This window comes from Podarcis gaigeae, assembly GCF_964106915.1.
Source record: "Podarcis gaigeae genome assembly, chromosome: 14".
Lineage (NCBI taxonomy): Eukaryota > Metazoa > Chordata > Lepidosauria > Squamata > Lacertidae > Podarcis > Podarcis gaigeae.
The window spans coordinates 21,257,440-21,277,715 of record NC_139690.1 but is presented as its reverse complement, the minus strand read 5'-3'; the positions used below and the strand labels follow the sequence as shown (position 1 = coordinate 21,277,715).

At 44.7% G+C, this 20,276-nt stretch overlaps 2 protein-coding genes across 3 annotated transcripts in view; both read left to right on the top strand.

Annotated features, from left to right (window-relative positions):
• Positions 1-13,433, top strand: part of ALDH1A3 (aldehyde dehydrogenase 1 family member A3) — a 29,997-nt gene extending 16,564 nt beyond the window's left edge. Inside the window, exons 5-13 of the mRNA XM_083713182.1 lie at positions 16-77; positions 1,153-1,281; positions 1,569-1,682; positions 4,917-5,019; positions 6,143-6,327; positions 8,067-8,231; positions 9,632-9,789; positions 10,223-10,297; positions 10,765-13,433. Coding sequence (XP_083569308.1) covers positions 16-77; positions 1,153-1,281; positions 1,569-1,682; positions 4,917-5,019; positions 6,143-6,327; positions 8,067-8,231; positions 9,632-9,789; positions 10,223-10,297; positions 10,765-10,837 — 1,064 coding nt within the window. The 3' untranslated portion in view covers positions 10,838-13,433. The remainder of the gene's footprint in view (positions 1-15; positions 78-1,152; positions 1,282-1,568; positions 1,683-4,916; positions 5,020-6,142; positions 6,328-8,066; positions 8,232-9,631; positions 9,790-10,222; positions 10,298-10,764) is intronic.
• Positions 13,434-15,124: 1,691 nt separating this feature from the next.
• The window catches only part of LRRK1 (leucine rich repeat kinase 1), an 85,473-nt gene continuing 80,321 nt past the window's right edge, over positions 15,125-20,276 (top strand). Inside the window, exon 1 of one of the 2 annotated variants that reach the window (XM_083713036.1) lies at positions 15,125-15,480. The gene's annotated coding sequence lies outside the window, so the exon portion shown is untranslated. Of the gene's footprint in view, positions 15,481-16,477; positions 16,498-20,276 lie in introns of those variants that run through there. The other variant, XM_083713037.1, reaches the window with a different exon arrangement.

The following is a 20,276-nucleotide window of genomic DNA, read 5'->3' as shown; positions in this document are numbered from 1 at the left end:
TCAAAACTTTTGCAGATGAAAACTTTGTCTGCTTCACCCGACATGAGCCCGTGGGGGTTTGTGGTGCCATTACACCGGTGAGTAGAATGTAGTCTTCTGCATTTCTGGGGAAGTATTCTGTACTGCCGACATCTTGATCTTTGCCTGTTAAAGTGAATAATGTTAATGTTTCCTTCAATATCTGAGATTTCAAGACAATCTAGCCCAACACACTTCCAAGTGGCTTTGAAGAATGGATAAATAAATAAAATCCTCATCTCCACTCACAATGTCAAATGTGGCTGCTTGAGAAGTAAATTGGTTTCCTTTAAACTTCGAAACAAGTTGTGTTTCTCATTCTGGATCATAACCTTTCTCCCCAGAGGTTTAGGATACAAATGCCTTGCTTTTCCCAGTCTTGACACAGAGAGATCAAAATATTGGTGGTGGCCTGCTAGGTAACTGCCAGTGTATGGCCTGTTAACTGAGCCCTGAGCCCTAGTAAGGTCCTATTTCCTTTGTTCACAATTTTGGGTGTGTCCACTTCTACTTCCCTTCCATTGGAATATAGGAATCTGCTTTATGCAGAGTCAAGCCATGGACCCGTCTAGCTCAATTTTGTCTATACTGACTGGTAGTGACCTTCTAGGGCAGCCTTCCTCAACCTCGGCCCTCCAGATGTTTTTGGCCTACAACTCCCATGATCCCTAGCTAGCAGGACCAGTGGCCAGAGATGATGGGAATTGTAGTCTCAAAACATCTGGAGGGCTGAGGTTGAGGAAGCCTGCTCTAGGGTTTCAGAAGGCCTATGTGGAGATGCTAGGAGGACTTTCTGCATGTAGGGTAGAGGCTCTCCTACTGAACTACAGCCCTTACTTAGTAGCGGGAGAAGCTGTTGCGTTCTGAGCTGCAGGCGATATAAAGAGTCTAGTGCTAGGAGCTGCTTTTTCCGCATTAGGGAAAACTCCCAGCTAATATGTACATGTGGTACAAACTCAGCTTCAGTGTGCAGGAATTGCCAATGCTACTTAGGAGTGTGGGGGGGGTTTGGAGGAAGAGGCTGTAATGACACAATTGTGAAGCCGCCTTCTGAATTCCTAGAACAAGAGACAAAGTATAGAAATGGTAGCAATGACATGCTCATAAGGTGAATGTCATGATCTTCTGTTTCAGTGGAACTTCCCATTGCTCATGTTGATTTGGAAGATGGCACCTGCTCTGTGTTGTGGAAACACCTTAGTTGTTAAACCTGCTGAGCAAACCCCACTTACTTCACTATACATTGGCTCTTTAGTCAAGGAGGTGAGTAATGTAGAAGCCAGCCAAATGAGCTTATGCGGCTTTACACACTCAGTGGGGGGGGCGCGCCTTTTGAGACCCTGCCCTGTAATTCCAAAGGAATGGAGATTTGATGACTGGCAAGGAGTGGATGTGCTCTTCATGCTTAACACCCCAGTGGCACCCACTCACCCTAACAAAGGGCACAAATTCTCCTTTGCATGCCGCCCCACTCCCTTGCAATGAATGGAAGCCATGCCCTAATTTTTCTTATTCTGACTCTGGAATAAAACATCTTTTTTTTTCCCCAGGCAGGATTTCCTCCAGGTGTGGTTAACATTGTGCCGGGATATGGTCCCACAGCTGGAGCTGCTATTTCTACGCATCCTAACATTGACAAAGTAGCTTTTACTGGGTCAACAGAGGTAGGTGATTTTCAACATTTGTGTTTGCCTCTCTTCTTCTTCTTCTTCCCCAGTTAGTGAACTCTGGAAAGCATAGAAATTAAGCCTACATAGGATGCTTCCTGTCCCTTGACTGGCTCTCACCAGTATGTTTTGGAAGTATTTTCTGAGGCCGGGGACACACTATACCTTTAAAGTACGTTCAAAGTGTGTTATTTCCCTTAAATAATTCTGGGCGCTGTAGTTATACCCTTCACAGAGTTACAATTTTCAGCAACCCTTAACAAGCTACAGTGCCCAGAATTCTTTGAGAGAAAGGATATGCTTTAAAAGTATAGTGTGAGAGCAGCTATAATTTTTGTTGGGCGGTGTGGCTTGCGAATAGGCAGGCTTTGCATTGCTGCATATGAATAGTTCTTGATGTAGCAACTTCGTATTCTCAACAAGGCAGTCTCAAGAAAAATGTTGAGTTCTGCATACTCTGTCCGCCATTTGCCAGAGAGTATCTCCTTAAATAGGGACGCGGGTGGCGCTGTGGGTTAAACCACAGAGCCTAGGACTTGCCGATCAGAAGGTCGGCGGTTCGAATTCCCGCGACGGGGCGAGCTCCCGTTGCTTGGTCCCGGCTCCTGCAAACCTAGCAGTTTAAAAGCACAAAGTGCAAGTAGATAAATAGGTACTGCTCCAGCGGGAAGGTAAATGGCGTTTCCGTGCACTGCTCTGGTTCGCCAGAAGCGGCTTAGTCATGCTGGCCACATGACCCGGAAGCTGCACGCCGGCTCCCTCGGCCAATAAAGTGAGATGAGCACCGCAACCCCAGAGTCGGTCACGACTGGACCTTTATCTCCTTAAATGTTCTGGAAGAGCCCAGCTGGGTCAAGCCAAAGGCCCATCCTAGTCCCTTGTCTTTCTAATAGCTAGATGCCAACGGGAAGCCCACAAACAGGACCTGAATGCAACAGCGCTCTGCTCACCTGTGATTCCTGGCAGCTGGTACATTCCCTCCAACAGCAGAGGCATAACCCAGCTATTTAATATCCATGAACTTATCTAATCCACTTTTAAAGCCATCACTACCTTTTATGGGTGGGAGTTCCCAACTTTAACTATGTGCTTTGTAAAGAAGTATTTTGTCTGTCCTGAATCTTCCAACATTCACTTGCTGGTCCCAAGTTTCTCATGAGCAGAGAAACAACTTCTCTCTGCCCATTTCTCCATAAAGGTAAAGGGTAAAGGAACCCTTGACCATTAGGTCCAGTCGTGACTGACTCTGGGGTTGCGGCGCTCATCTCGCTTTATTGGCCGAGGGAGCTGGCATACAGCTTCCAGGTCATGTGGCCAGCATGATTAAGCCGCTTGTGGCAAACCAGAGCAGCGCACGGAAACACTGTTTACCTTCCCGCTGGAGTGGTACCTACTTATCTACTTGCACTTTGACATGCTTTTGAACTTCTAGGTTGGCAGGAGCAGAGACTGAGCAATGAGAGCTCACCCCATCAGGGGGATTCGAACCGCCGACCTTCTGATCAGCAAGCCCTAGGCTCTGTGGTTTAACCCACAGCGCCACCCACATCCCTTCCATTTCTCCATACCTTCCACAGTTCTCTAGCATGCCCTCACCCCAATGTGTTTTGCTCTTGCGTGGTTTGTTCACACACCCACGTCACCCATGCAGCCCCCGTTATGACATATATTTGCAAACTGCACCTTGGTTATATTCAGTCTAAACAGTGATTTCGTCAGATGCCACTTTAACAGAAACCCTGATCCGCCCCGTGCATTCAATGTTTGTGGTTCAGAGCTTAATACCCTCCCTGGCGCACTGCCAGCGGCATCTGCGGTGGCATTCTCTGCATGCTTGATATGACCTTGTATAATTATGGTAAATTGCTGTCGGCACCGAAGGTCTCTCAAATGTCTAAGAGCCGGACAACTGAAGACCTTGGCATGTCACACCACCTACTGGTTGAGTTTGGCATGGCTCTTCCTGGTTCCTGCAATGGTTTGTGGACTATTCCATAGGGGAGCATAGGAAGCTGCCTTAGAATCATAGAACTGCAGAGTTGGAAGGGACCCTGAGGATCATCTAGTCTAAGGTTGCCATATTTAAAAAAGTGAAAATCCAGACAAAAATGTTTGTTTGTTTTTTGTTTGGTTGTTTGCTTTTTGCCAAAGTTGTTCAGCCTTTTATTTTTGTTCTGGCCAAAGTTGTTGAGCTTTTTATTGCAAAAACAAAAAACCCACCACCCTGTTTTTAAGCTATTTTTAAAGGAAATTTGCACACACAAAAATATCACTTCTGACATGGGCTGCCATTTTAAGCAATTTTCAAAAATTCCACCAGGACACCATTTTTGGTGGACAAATCCTGGCTATGTCCAGGAAATTCCAGATGTATGGCAGCCCTAATCTAGTCCAGTTGTCCTAAATGGGGATCGAACCTGTGACCATAATGTTATCAGCACCATGCTCTAACCAACTTGTGCTATCCTTTAAATGGAGTCAGACCCATCGGTCCATCTAGCTTAGTACCTTCCATGCTGACTGACAGTAGCTTTCCAGGATTTCAGGCAGGGTTCTGCCCCAACTTTAACTGGAGGTGCTGGAGGTTGAATGTGGGGTGTTCTGCATGCAAGGCAGGTGCTCTACGAAAGCACAACGTTGTAAAGAGGTGTGCAGAGAAGAAGAGATTAGGGCACAGAGCTAGTGTGGGGTGCTGGCAAGGTTTCTCGTTGTGAGATGGACCCACCTTTCTGAACCTTCACCAGACAATAAACGCAGCCAAGAAAAATCTCTGGATCTTGTGCTACTTTTACCCACAACTGAGTAACTTGAGTCCTGTTCCTTTGCAGGTCTGCTTGAAAGATATCTCTACAGGGTTTGCATCCTAGAAAATATTCTTCCTTGGAAGGAAGTCCCATGGAATTTCATGGTGCTTCCTTCCAGTAGCCATGAGTAAGATGGCTTTGTAAGGGTGCTTCCAAAGGAGAACATACTTTCTGTATTTAATAATAATAATATTTGTATACCATAGATCTCAGGTGGTTCACAACAGAAAATCACAATATAAAAAACACAGTATACATACATAATAAAAACAACCCAATATTCCCTCCCTTCCTCAACATATTTTAAGAGGGCATCAGATGTCAATCAGCCAAAGGCCTGGTTATTTTAAACTCCTTCTGCTCCATTTCCACATGTGAGAAAAGGGTGATTTGCCTGTATTTCATGGCTGCTTTCTTCCTGGTGCAGGTTGGAAAGCTGATCAAGGAAGCCGCTTCGAAAAGTAACCTCAAGAGGGTGACGTTGGAGCTCGGTGGGAAAAATCCCTGTATTGTCTGTGCGGATGCTGACTGTGAGTGTGGCTGCTGCCAATAGTGCTAATATTGAAAGGGTCAAGCAGAAAGTCTGTACTGTCTTTGGAGAAGGCCTTGGAAGTGTGTGTGGGGGGGAATAGGGAAGACCAAATAATGAGACACTGTAAGCCAGTGACATAGCCTGGGTTACCAGTGCCCGGGGCCGCGCAGACGAGGGTAGGAGGGAGGGAAACAGATGGAGTATGCATGCACATTCAACTGCAGGAGATCGCAGCCACAGAGATAAGTTATTCTGTTGTCTGGAGAGTCACTTTTTGGATTGCATGGAGAAGCCGTTTTCAGTGGAGCCCAGCGATGGACGCACACAGCTGTGTTGAGGCAGTACAGCTGTTGTGCCCCCCAACAGTTTTGTGCCCTGGGCGACTACCACTGTGGCCTCTCCACGCTATGTCACTGGTGTAAGCAGTAGTGTAGTGGCAAATTCAGAAGTGCAAGGTTCCTTCACGATAGTCATAGCCACACATTTCAAGGGTTATTCAATAATAATAAATAAATAATAAATAATAATAAAAATTAGGGATGCATTTCAACAATCAATGCAGGTCTCTCTGTGTTGCCCTTCAGCTAAATCTTCTATTTTCTGTGCACGTACATGGGTGAATGATTTGGAGTGTTCCAGTACCTTATTTTGGCAAGACTCAAGAAGTCTTTTCCTTGAAGTTTCATTGTGTGAAACAGAACTTGCACACCGTTCTCCTGAAACTGAAGCACCTTATGTGTTCCTAAACGCTTTGCTCGGGAGCACACAGAATAACAACTCCTTGGTGTTCTTCCTGTTTGCCTTCTCCAGAGTGACCCTAGGAGCCTATCCTCAGTAGCTTGTTTCCATTCACTCTGACTATAATCAGCAAAGGGTGAGAAGACTTCTTCTCAATGGCTCAAAAACTCGACACTGTGCTTCTTGGATGGCTCTAGGCCACCGGAGACAGAGACCTTATTGCAGAAACAGTAACAGTCTTTGACCCACTGCAACCCTGGACCACTGGATGTCCAACAGAGGTCACCATGTTGGCTGTAGGTGATGCAGAAACCAGTGAAATGGTCTGGCTTGCTTATAACAGCCTGCTTTTTCTCTCTTTGCATTCTTTTCTGGCTTTCCAGTGGACTTGGCGGTGGACTGTGCCCACCAGGGTGTCTTTTTCAACCAAGGGCAGTGCTGCACAGCTGCCTCTCGAGTCTTTGTGGAAGAGCAGGTGTACCCAGAATTTGTCAAGCGCAGCGTGGAGTATGCAAAGAAGCGGCTTGTGGGGGACCCATTTGATGCCAAAACTGAACAAGGACCCCAGGTAAGTTATTGTTTTAATTTAAAAAATGCCCATCTTTTGCTGCCTCCTTTCCTGAGGTGGAGGGACGCAGGTGGCGCTGTGGGTAAAAGCCTCAGTGCCTAGGGCTTGCCGATCGAAAGGTCGGCGGTTCGAATCCCTGCGGCGGGGTGTGCTCCCGTCGTTCGGTCCCAGCGCCTGCCAACCTAGCAGTTCGAAAGCACCCCTGGGTGCAAGTAGATAAATAGGGACCGCTTACCAGCGGGAAGGTAAACGGCGTTTCCGTGTGCGGCTCTGGCTCGCCAGAGCAGCGATGTCACGCTGGCCACGTGACCCGGAAGTGTCTCCGGACAGCGCTGGCCCCTGGCCTCTTAAGTGAGATGGGCGCACAACCCCAGAGTCTGGCAAGACTGGCCCGTACGGGCAGGGGTACCTTTACCTTTACCTTTTTCCTGAGGTGGAACAGCAAATACAACTCCAAGTATCAGATATTCCGCTTCATCCAATAATTTAGGAAAGGCAGAAGAAACGGATGATGTCAGAGATAACTCAAGTGGAAAGTGGTCAGTTTCAGCTCTGGGAATTATCCTGAAGGTATCTCGGTTAATTAGATGGCACATTATTAGATGTTAGGATATAATCTATGGTGCTAGTAAATCCTCTGGGGGAAATAAAAGTAAAATAACCCTCTTGATCCCCTTGACCATGCCCATTGCATAACAAAAGGTTATGCTTAATTATAAGTTCACAAAGATATTTCCAAGCATGGTTGGAGGTGGTGTCCATTGCTTCCCTCTGACAGATTTCAGGTTCGTCCTCCAAGTTTAGTCCAGAAATGGCAACTCCACTTCCCAATTGAACTGGACTGGCCCTGGCTTTTATGGGTTATATCCAAAGTAGCACTAAGTGAAAGGTAAAGGGACCCCTGACAGTTAAGTCCAGTTGCGAACGACTCTGAGGTTGCGGCGCTCATCTCGCTTTACAAGCTGAGGGAGCCGGTGTTTGTCCGCTCCAGACAGTTTTCCCAGGTCATGTGGCCAGCATGCGCTTCTGGCGCAACCAAACACTGGCAACAGAGCAGCGCACGGAAACACTGTTTACCTTCCCACTGGAGCTGTACCTATTAATCTACTTGCACTTTGACGTGCTTTCGAACTGCTAGGTTGGCAGGAGCTGGGACCGAGCAAAGGGAGCTCACCCCATTACAGGGATTTGAACCGCTGACCTTTTGATCGGCAAGCCCAAGGCTCAGTGGCAAGTATACTTGTTCAACAGGTGGGATGGTTTGCACCAATGGAAGGCTGATGTGCAAAAGCAGGTTTCTGGTGATGCTGTCGTGGCATAGTCTGTGTTGCACAGCACATTTTTGTCAACCCAACTGTTGTGTTGTATTCTTCTGTTGTTGAATATTTAAAGTTGCCCGTGGTTTCCAGGAACTGGTATTCAGAAGCATTGCTGCCTCCAACTGTGGAAGGAAAACATAACTGTCATGGCTAGTAGCTGACAACAGCCCTCTCCTCCACAAATTTGTCTAAGCCTCTTTCAATGCATACAAAAGTGTGTTGACCTGGAGAAAACTGCACTAAAATACTGATGGGGTTTTCATGAGGATTTTGTTAATAATTGCAAATTGGTGCAGAACTGTGAAGTGAATTTAAGATTAGAAAAAATAGAAACTGAGAGAACAACAAAAACGACAAATTTGTTGATCTCTGCCCACAACAACTGTGCTGCTTTCCTCTCCCCCCCCCCCTTTCTGACAGATTGACCAAAAGCAGTTTGACAAAATCTTGGAGCTGATAGAAAGTGGCAAGAAAGAAGGAGCCAAGCTGGAGTGTGGTGGTTTAGCCATGGGAGACCGAGGCCTGTTCATAAAGCCAACCGTATTTTCAGAGGTCACAGACAACATGCGCATTGCTAAGGAGGAGGTACAGACATTTTTATTTTAAGACTGGACTGTCATGTTATAAATTTGGGGTGTTCGTCTAGATGTCACCTTTGGGTTCCCCTCTGAGCCTGTGATTTTATATTTCTAAGGTGGAATTTCTGCACATGTAAAAAGACCATTTTTAATTGTTTTTGCTAAAGTGGCCAGCCAGACTCCTTCAGGTTAATTACTCTAGCCAAGAATCTTCAGGTAATATTTTCTGTGGAACACTTTGACCTAAGCTTAGCATAACAACACCTGTTAAATTCTGCCCTTAAGTTAAACTTGGGCCAAAGTGTTCCATAGAAACTATTATAGCTGAAGATTCTGGAAGGAATTTTGGACTGAAGGGAAGTGCAGTTTGCTGAGAATTGTTGGGAGACCACGTTGATCATGGCAGCTACAATTTCAAGAGTTCCCTTGAAAGACAGATGGACTGTTGAATTGTTGTGTGAATTGTAGGCCCCGGGATTCTTTGGGAGAAGCCATGACTGCTTCAGATAGGATACTACTTCAAATGTCTAATGCCCCCTCAAGATGGAAGGGGGCTGGACATGGGGGGTGGGGCTGTAGAGGCCTCAGTCCAATAGAGTTGACATGCCTGTTAAGTAGCACAGATGAAAAAACTTTCTGACAGTAAGAACTGTTCAACAGTGGAACAGTCTCCCTTGGTAGGTTGTGGACTCTCCTTCCTTGGAGGTTTTTAAGCAGATGTTGGGTGGCCATCTGTCATGGATGCTTTAGCTGAGATTCCTGCATTGCAGAGGTTGGGACCAGATGACTCTCAGGGTCTCTTCCAACTCTATGATTCTATGAAATAGAAGGTCCATTTTCCAGCTAATTTTACCTTATCCTCCTAGGATTTGTATGATATCTAAATGACTGACAATTGATTAGAATCAATATGATTGATTAGAATGGGTAAAGTATTAAATGTAACTGTGTATTACTGTAGTACACTGCATTAAGCACATCTGTGAATTGATATCAAGACCATTACATAAAAATATGAAAAAGGAAATGGTTTTTGGAGGGGAGGAACCAAATTGCGGATGTTTTTAGTCTGAGTCAAAGAAGGGGCCGCCTTGTTGTCCCATTTCTCCCACTGCCAGATTTGTGACTTCTGCTGTTACTTTGGCTTGTGTCTCGCCTTATTGGTATCACTTCTCATTTTGAGTTCTGTAATATCAAACGAACGAGCCACCGTAAGAAGGAATGGGGATGTGGCGACCTGTCAAACAGTTACAACTGTTGTAAAATTGCAGCATTTCATATGCTCCGTATCCCAAAAGGCACTAATGTCAAAGTAATCAGCAACTTTTATTTCAAAGGCAGGTGATTGATTGATTAAACTAAACTCATTCATCAGTTGACGGCCCTGACCCTATAATGTGTTTGCAGATTTTCGGACCCGTGCAGCCCATAATGAAGTTCAAAAACATAGAAGAAGTGATAGAAAGAGCCAACAGCACAGAATATGGACTTACAGCTGCTGTGTTTACAAAGAATTTGGATAGAGCCCTAACGCTGGCATCGGCACTGCAGTCTGGGACAGTCTGGTGAGATATTTTTTTTAACAAAAATTGCTCAAAGTTTAAGGTGGGCAAATCACTGCGCTGACCTTTATGCCACCTTGCCCCTCTTCCTCTCAGTTATAGGCAGTGACCTCTATGTTGCTATGGGCAAAGAGGGTTGTGGGTGACTCATAGCTCAGTTGGTTAGAGTGTGGTGCTGATAATGCCAAGGTTGCAGGTTCAACCCCCGTATGGGACAATTGCATATTCCTACATTGCAGGGGGCTGGACTAGATGATCCTCAAGGACCCTTCCAACTCTCTAATTCTATGAAGTGTCTTGCAGGCTTGGTTTACCACCCCTGCTTCACAGGGGTCTACTGAGCTGATGTATAAAGGCGCTTGGAGAATCTGAAATGTAATGTATGTTGCTAAGATCTTTGCTTCTTAACGGGGCTGGCTTTCTTCCTATCCAATAGGATCAACTGCTACAATTCCCTTTTTGCACAAGCTCCCTTTGGCGGCTTTAAAATGTCAGGAAACGGGAGAGAATTGTAAGTAGTTTTGTTTCATAGATATTTTTTAAGGGGCCTTTTCATTTATTCATTTCTGAAGCCAGCTTGGGGGAAGCCTTAACTGTTGAAGAGCTATCCTTTAAATATATATATATATATATATTGATTTTTCTTTTTCATCCATTACATACATCTCAGTTCCTTAATATTTATTATATATTCCTCCCTCCAGGGCTTCCCCCAACTTCCGCTTCTGGTTTGTTTCTTTTTCATCCACTTTGCTATCTCCTAACAGAAAAAGTTATTAATAACATCAAGCTTAAAAACATAAAAATAAAAGTAAATACACTATAATATTTCACTATTTTCTAATACTAATAATGTGAAGGTTTATTTAAATAACTGTTGAAGAGCTATCCTAATGCTTTAAATGTACAGCATGGTGCATGTGTCATGTGGAAGCACATACACTGAAACTTCAAAGATATTTCTCTCTCTCCTTGCAGAGGTGAATATGCTCTGTCTGAATACACAGAGGTGAAAACGGTCACCATTAAACTGTCACAGAAGACTCACTGAGTGAGGAATGCCACGAGACCTAAAACTCTGACGCTCTGAATGTTAATGTATAGTGGGGGGTGGGGGTTGCTTAAATCTCGCCGGGGGGGGGGAGGAAAGTAGCTAAGCTCTTTAAAAATCAAACCATCTATATAACATGTTCGGGTTCTTTAAAATTCCAACCACTTTGTTTAGACATTTGTTTCAGGCCAAAACGGAGGTTCTTAAAAACTGCATGCTGAAGAGTCACAAAATAATGAATGTTGATACGCATGAGCCATGCTCTGCAGCCAGCCCTGCTCTACTGGCACCACGTGTGCTTCAGTAGCAACTAGAGAGACAACAAAAGGCCTTGCGGTCAGAAGCAATCCCTTCAAATCACACACGGCACTTGGTCCAAATTCTGCATCTTTGACATGTGCTCAGGGGCGGCTGTGGTTGTGTGCATGGGATATGCGTGTTAGTTGATTCACCAGCATGGCTCCTCCTAGGACCCTCTCTTCTGTTTTTGTTGTTAGAAAATAGATATAGGGCACACAGGACACACTTATATGCCCAAGGAACTCGCAGCTTACAGTGATTTCGCTTATGCGATTTCAACTTTATGCAGCTGGCAAGAATAAACAGAGAGCCCTGAAAAGTGCTTTATATGCCTCTCTGCCTTGATTCCAAGGGCTCTGGGAAGGTTGCGTGTGAGAGCTCTGGGATGCCCCAAACAGGGATGGTTCCACCGGGGAGCAGGTCAGGGGGGGTTCCTGACATTATGCAATTATGTGGGGACCTCCAGAACCAAACCCTCACATAATCTGCAAATTACCTATGCACCCTGTTCCCAAGCACAGCACTTACAGAGTCACAGATCCCTGATGTTTAATGCTGCGTATAAAACAGTGGGGCAAGAAAGTTTTCAGAACAAGGTGCTGAGGGCAAGGAATAAAAAGATTGGGCCACCCCCACAGTCCCTCTGCCCCCAGGAACCGGCAGCCTTGGATCCCACACTGTATGTTTCCCTCGTCACTTGTGGGAAAAGTCAGCTCAGAATTTCCTCCTTAGGATACGGGGCTGGTTTTTTGTGGGTCCTTCCTCAGGCGGTTTGAGAAGAGTTTGGGGATAAAATAGCCAGGCTTCAGCTGAAGTTTCAGCCTACGTGACAAGTCCATAATTTCTGAGCCGCACATTTTTATGGACCACGTGCCTACAGTGTGCATAAAATTAGAGGCCTTATTTGCATTTTTTACAGAGCTTCTGTAGTCAGGTCATTTTTTTAAATTTTATTTTAAATTTTTTCATTTAAAAAAAACCCTCTACTTTCCCTCTGCTAACCTTGTGCACTGTATTGTGTGTGTTTGTGTGGAGCAAATGAGTGCAGATTCTGAGTTTCACAGCTCCTCAGTGTTGGGATAACTGCTGCATTACAAGTAAACTAAGGCTGCTGCCCTTGTCCAGTTCTGTCCAATTTTTGCAAGGGGTTGCACAAGAGAATATACCACTGGATCCAGGCATGGCTGATCTTCTAGGTGAAATGGAGCATTGCCCCATACAAAACTGCAAACACTCTACCTGCTTGTCGTCTTACTGACAAGCAGCCCAAGGGGGAGAGATGTAAAACTGGCTATCAACTTCTTCCTCCTCTGTCTCAACGTTGCCTCCTTGTGGAACTTTGCAAGGGTGAGGATGTTGACAAAATTAGACTCAATTGGCTCTGGATCCCCCTACTGTTGAGCTCCTTGTCTTCTGCCCTACCAGCCCCAATGAGCACCAACCACTACTTACTAGATCAAGTAAAACTGGTGTGAAGCCTTTGGCTTGCAGACCTCATCCTTTGACTCATGAGATACTTTTGGCCGAGCCACTCCTACTTGCACTGCATCAGAGGCGGTACATGACATCAGGCGTGGGCTAGATAAAGATTTGGCTCTGGTATTTGGTAATCGCAGAGTGCGGGCTGGTTGTCAGAGGCTGTGGGGTGCTTTGCAAGGGGCATCCCAAGACCCTGAGCATCAGCTGGTTGTGGAAGGAAAAGAGAGGCAAACAGTAAAACAAGGCTACATGGGGAGAATTTTGATTCAGTTTTTTGTTTAAAGGTGAAGATCCTAATTTGCACTTTCTGGAACCGTACAAGAGCCGAAACAGGCCTCCTTTGAAATTTGCCAGTTCTCCAAGTTTTGTGATGCAGTTCTCAAGCAAAGGAATGTTTACAAAAATGAATCTGTTTGTGAAAATAGAGTATGAAAATGTATGTTAAAGGGGGGTTGCTTGCAAAAATGTGTGCGTTAGTCAAAGCTGCAAAATGTATTTTATTTTGGAGAAAGCTGCATAAAAATGCCAATGCTGATGAATTTTAATGAGGATTAAGGCGAAAACAACCCACTACAAATTACTGCAGAAAAGTGGAGAACTGAACTGGAAATTTGGAAAATGAGAAACTGAACTGCAAGTCCCTCACTTCAGCGATTATTAGTTGACCTGTCTGCTTCTTCTGAGTTTAAAATTCACTACAATCATCATGCCATTTGAGATTCTATTTTCTAGTGGCTGAGAATATATAATATATATTCATTCCAGATCAAGTTTTTTGTCTTGTAACTACTTACTGTAACAGGGTTTCAAAAAGAAATTGTATACACTGAATTTTTCTACATTGGATTATTAAAAGCATCATTAGGCACTAATTGTAAAGTACAATCCAGTAGAGCCTTTATATTCTTTCATTGCATGTTAGTGCTTTTTTTTGTATGAAATATTACTTAAAATGTTTAAATATATAAATATATATATTTATAAATTAGAATGCAATTAATCTAATGTATTTTTAATTGCCATTTGTACATGGAAATGCCTTTTTTTTTAAAAAAGGGGGTTCTCTCTCTTGTAATATTAGCTCTATAATTAAAATGTTATAATTTTGTGATATGGCTCAGAGTTATCTGTATGAGAGATGATTTCCATAATGTTGAAACAATTGAGCAAAATTTAGATTCTGGTGCCGGGTAAGGATGCCTGAACAATTTGATCTTTTCAAACTGATCTGCACCTCAGAAGAACATAAACTTAAAACTTGTTCGCAACCAAAGGGAAAACAAAACGGTTTAGGACACTTCACGGAAAATGCAAAAGTAGGGATTGGGAATGCCTCATGTAAAACCTGATTTTGAGGCATTTCAATTGAAGCAGCTCTTAAAGCTGGTCTGAAATTCATTGAGATACCTTGGGAGCAGGAATTAAAAACTGGGGAACCTGTTATATTGGGGTTCAGGATGAGATACTATGGAAAGCATGGCTGGCATGTATTTTAGACCACCCAAGGTTCTACTACACAGACAAGAATAGGCAATACAAAACAATGGGCAAGAGCACAAATAGTCAGGGTATGGGGACATCCTCCCAAGGGGAGGAAAATTACTGAGGAAATTTTAAATAAACAACTTAATGTTTCAACTACCGGTAACTGGTTCCAAATATGACAAATTTGTTTGTTTGCTCATTCATAACAAAAAAGGGCTCCGATCCCAAATGAAGTTGGAAGCTTTAGGAATTAGATCTAAGATCTGCTTTGTAGGTCCTACTTGGAGCTACAAACAGGCAACAGACAGCAGTTGACCTCTCCAGACAACGGAACTCTAGAATTTCTAGAACTCTAGAATTGTAGAGTGGGAAGGGACCACGAGGGTCATCTAGTCCACCCCCCTGCAATGCAGGAATCTTTTCCCCAGTGTGGGGCTCAAGCTCATGAGATTATTCACAGGGTTGTAGGGAGGTGAAGCACCGCCAGATACTTATTGACCATTTGTCCCAATTTTCTTTGCGGGGATGTTAGACAAATGCAAATGTTATCCCCCATTTTCCAGCACGTCTGCCTGGAGGTCTGTTTGTAAACAAACTAGCATTGTATCAATCTTATGAAATTTAAAAACAAATTCCTCCCCACTTTCCTTATTGCAACAGACAGGGGGTGGCTTTGTAGTGTAAGGACGCCTGAACATCTTTCAGTGCACAACACCGGCATTTATTTGAGCGGCATCCAAAACCGGCAAACGTCTGGAAGGGATCTACACACATATAAAAAAGAAAAGTGGTGAAAATGCTTTTAAAAAAACAAACACACGTTTTGAAAAGTACATTGAATTTGGCATAGCTCACTGTCGCCATCTAGCGTCACATTTGTAATATTGCACTTCGCAAAACATTTGAAAGCGTTTCGTTCGCAGCTGTGTAGCTGAGGAAAACGGGGAGATATCAGAGTGCTTGGAAAGCCCTCCCCCCGTCCCCGCCCTTTTGCAGAAAAGTACCCGCCCCTTAAAAGGGCCTTTGGGGGCAAAAATACAGCGAGGACTATGAGCAGATTCGGAACTAGCCGCTGCAACCCCGCAGGCAGCTGCTCCTACAGCCTCGCCCTGCAGGACTAGGCTGCGCTTTCGCTTCCTCTAGAGCGCGCTCTGGGCGCCGCTCCTCCCCGCTGCCTGGCGCGCCGCCGTAGGAGCCTCGGAGAGAGCAAAGACCCGCCTCGCCGCCTCCCTGCCCTGCCCACGCCCAGCGCCGATCGAGGAAGTTGCGACCGCCGCTAAGTCCGGAGCCTGGAGAAGGAGGAACCCACTACCCTCGCCGGTTAGCAGCAGATGCGCTTTTACGCGTGCGAGGAGAAGAGCAGGGGCCCAGGATAGCAGGTACGGACGCTCAGCCCCTTAAGTCCTCTCTCCACCCACCCACCTTTTTTTTTTGAATTTTTAGGTTGTTCCATCCTACCTCATCGCCCCCCTCTCATTCAAGCAGAGCTGCACCGTGCAAAAAACCCAAAACTACCAAAAGAGGGGCGAAGGAAGAGTCATTAAGAACGCGCTTCAAAGTTCATGGCAACTCCCTTTGCTCCCAGCAAAGCGTGCCTGGCGTTGCAGCTTTATTATGGAGGGACGCTGCTTATTTTATTTATTTGCTTGCTTGCAAGGGGTTCCAGGGTAGGATTGTGGTTTTTTTTTGCATGGGCGGGATGTTTTTTCGCTTAAAGGAGGGAGGAGGACGCGGGGAGAGTTTTTGGAATGGGGGAACAGATTGCGCCCAGACCCGCAGCGCGCGTGTTGCTGGCTGCTGTCGCTTTCTCGTAAAATATTTTGCTCCGGCAAGGATCGGGTTTCCTTTGGCCGTTCTTCCACCTCGGTTTCTGTAACTTCGTTGTCTCCGCCCCCTCTCTCCGCTTTATTTCTTTTTCCACTTTTCCATCCAAGTTGGCTAGACGGGCGAGCTGCGTGCAACTTCTTGGAAAGTTAGGAGGCTCTCCTTCTCCTCCCGCCCGCGCCCCACCAATCTGCACCCGAGGTGGCTTTGGATTCACACAGATAAGAAGAGAGAAAATCCCCCACCCTACCCCAAATCGCTTAGATTTATTCCAGGGAAAGGCTTCATTTGCGTTTGTTCACGTCGGTCTCCCTGGACAAGTTCACGCTGGGAGAAGGCTATCAAGGCTACTAGCTGGGATGGCAGTGTGATGGTGAACTGGAAAGTGCAGAAGAGGAGAGAGATGTATTGGGGCATCTGGTTGGCTGCTGTGAGAATAGGATGTTGGACTTCTAAGATGGGCTGTTGCCCTGATCCGGAAGGCTTTTCTTAAGCTCTTAAGATACTGTTAAAGGAACATTTAAGGGTGGGTGGGGATTTCCAAGTTTCCCACAAATGCCTTGGGAGTAAAGGTAAGGTATCTTTGCAGTGGGAGTATTGATAAGTGCTGCATGTACAAGGTACGCTTTGTGTCTGTCAGCTTAGACCAGGGGTCAGCAACCTTTTTCAGCAGGGGGCCAGTCCACTGTCCCTCATACCTTGTGGGGGGGGCTGGGCTATATTATGGGGGGGGGGAATAAAAAAAATAAATTCCTATGCCCCACAAATAACCCAGAGATGCATTTTAAATAAAAGCACACATTCTACTCATGTAAAAACACCAGGTAAGCCCCACAAATAACCTAGAGTTGCATTTTAAATAAAGGGACACATTCTACTCATGTAAAAACATGCTGATTCCCGGATCGTCCATGGGCCGGATTTAGAAGGCAATTGGGCCGGATCCAGCCCCCAAGCCTCAGTTTGCCTACCCATGGCTTAGACAGTCAACAGCTTCCCAATTTTATTTGCATGCCTCAATTTCATGTTCTGGATTTTGCCAGCGGCTGTTCCTTCGTCTGTTTAGTGGCAAGTACTTTTATCCCAGTCTTCATTTTCGGGTGGGGGAAGACCCCAAAGTGGCTCTCAAAGTTCACTCGTAAGACAGTGCTGCCACGGTGACATCCTAAAAGGAAAGGCACAAAAGGAAAAGGGATTTGGAGGGAGGACGAAGAAAACAAACTCGGGCACTCAGTTGCATTTGGGGTTAGCTTGTTTTTGTAGTTTTAAAATGATCGTTTTCAGAGGCTGCTGCTACTGCTGTCTTGCTGTGCTGTGGAAGTGAGAGGGTTTACTCAACAGGTTTGACCAGAAATATTTTTTAATGCCTAAAAACTTGCCTTGTGCATTGGATCAAGGCCTTTTAAATAACGGATAAGCCACATAAGAAGAATGTAACAGTAAATGAGCCACATTAAGTTTTGTAGATACATTAAAACAAAAATAACATGTAACATAGTATTACATTAGGATGCTGGTTGTTTTCAGTTGTCCTCTTTTTGTGGGTATGTATCCAGTGAAGAGTAGAAGAATCTAAAAGTTTCCCACTGACTTGAGACAGCCAAATAGTATACACTGTAAGCTTCTTCCGGACATCATGGATTTTTGTGTGTGCTGGGATTTGGCAGTGGAGATGGGCAAATATGTCAATTTCAGTTCCTCTGATTTTCTCATTTTCCCAATCTTAAATTCGTTTCTCTGCAAATTCACATCAGTTCACACTAAAATGCTGGGATTTTCATGGGATTGTTTTGTTTTGTTTTTAAGCAAATTCATCAGCATTTTTGTGTGAAGTTCTCCAAATAAATAATAAGCACACTTTTGCAGAGCAGTGTTCCGTAATATACCGGTAATTCTTTGGTATGTTTTCCCACCTACAAATATATGCCTTTGTAGGTGCATTTTTGTACTTGCCTGAAGAGCTGCATTGCAAAATTAAGAGAAGCGTGAATTTCAAAGGATGGTCGTGTTTTAGTTCTCCTACTGTTTTGGAAAGTGCAAATAATAATAATAATAACAACAACAATAATAATATAATTTTTTATTTGTATTCCGCCCTCCCCAGGCTCAGAGCGGCTAAACATCATAAAAACAACACAATATGCATAAAAACAGACATCAGTTAATTAAAATTAATTCAGACAAGTTAAAATCTGGGCAGGTGACAATTATCAGGTTGGAATTGAGAGTGGTTAATGCTTGCCAGGACCAACTGTTTCCACTGATCATACATGGACCTGTGAGCCTCCTTTGGGCTTGTTTTATGCAAAGGAAAGTACCAATAAGTCAAACTGCATCCTGCCAAAAGGCCTGGCGGAACAGCTCCGTCTTGCAAGTCCTGCGGAAAGATGTCAAATCCTGCAGGGCCCTGGTCTCTTGCGGGAGAGCATTCCACCAGGCTGGGGCCACAGCTGAAAAGGCCCTGGCTCTAGTCGAGGCCAGTCTAATTTCCCTGGGGCCTGGGAATCATGGTCTTCCTTTACATAAGACCACAGGAAGAGCTCTGCTGGATCAGGCCAGAGCCCGTCTGGTTCAGCATCTTGTTCCCATAGCAGCCAACCAGATGCCTACAGGGAGCATGCAAGCAAGCCTTTAAATTCTAACGGAATCCGATGTCTCTCCCATCCTTAGACCTACTATGGTGTGTATTTTTAATCTCTTCAAACATGTGGTTCCTCATCCCTGCACTGTAATCTAAAACAGTCCTGTTCAGGAAGTGGTATATTTGCATTTTTGAAGAACTAATGCTAGGTCAAAGCGTTCAACCTAGGCTTTTTTAAAAAGTATTTCTTGGGGGGTGGGGTAGAAATGTCCCAGAAAATTGGATCTGTCTTTAAAGGAGTCAGAAAGTGCATGGCTTTGGAATAGGTTTACTTCTAAAAAATAATTTCTCCCCCTGCCCTTTTTCTTCAAGTGGGTGGAGATTTTCTGCTGCTTCAAACAGTGGTTCAGTTGACCTTGTCAGCCCAGTGACATCCCCCTATGAATCAGGGCAAGATGCTCTGTGGGAATAATGGGTACCCCTGAGCTTTGCAGAAGTTAAAAAAATATTTACAAAAAACCCTAAGGGGACAACCACCACCCCCCCTACAAAACCAACCCAATGAGGACAGAGCTTCCTGAGTGTCACTTAGAGTAAAATGGAAAATGGAGTATTTTGGAGAGGGTATATCCAGCTGACTGCTGGCACCCCGAAAAGAAAAAGTCCTGCTATAAGACCAGGATACACTGCAACATTTTGTTGCAGTTCCCACTTGTCCTTTCTAACTTTGATGTGGGCTGCCATGGAAGTCAGTCTTGTGGCTATTGAAAATAACAAGCGCTTTTACTTTCTGGATCATGGAAGCTACAATACTTCTTTTAAAATGGAAATGGCTGTTATTATTATTATTTTGTTGCAACTCCTTGTTTTTGCTTTCCCCAAAATGAAGAAACAAACAAACCCCATGCCAAGGGTTTTAAGATAAGCTATAGGTGGAGCTTACGATTGTGAGAGGCAGAAGGAATGTTTGAAAACTGTTTGCCAACTGTGAGGCTTTTAGTACCAGACTGAACCTCCTATTTATTGCAAAATGGGACTGACCTTAAGGTTATTGGTGCCTACTCTTTTTATACTCTTTATATTACGTAGGATAATGAGCTGATTATGTCTGTTACCTGTTTTTCTATTTACAGGTAGGTAGCCATGTTGGTTTGCCACAGTTGAAACAAAATAAAAAAATCCCTTCCAATACCACCTTAGAGACCAACTAAGTTAGTTATTGGTATGAGCTTTCGTGTGTGAAGAAGTGTGCATGCACATGAAAGCTCATACCAATAACTAACTTAGTTGGTCTCTAAGGTGCTACTGGAAGGAATTTTTTTATTCTGTTTTTCTATGTTTACTGTACATTCATTTGCAGTAAAAGAGCAGTTTCCCCAAACTTGTTATAACCTACCAAGGCTAAGCTATGTACTGTAATCATTGTATCAGGAGGAGTCAGAGCATTGTAGAGTCGGAAGAGGCCCCTGAGGGATTTCTGGTCCAGCCTCCTGCATTGCAAGAACCTGGTTTGAAACTCACTGTGCTGCAGTTCAGCAAGGCGCTTGCTCTCAGCTTTGGCCGTCTGTCTGAAGTTTGGGGAATGATAAAGCTGGCCTGCCATCCAGGGCCATTGTAAGGATTGTTGTTGGCGTTGTTGTGCCTCTGTCTTGGAGTGTGCCTCTGGGGGTGAAGTCAAACTGCTGTGTTAACAGCTCCAAAATGGCATCCCCGGGGCACAAGCTTGGGCAGTGTATATGGAGGTCCTGGCCTGCCCAGATGACAAGACTC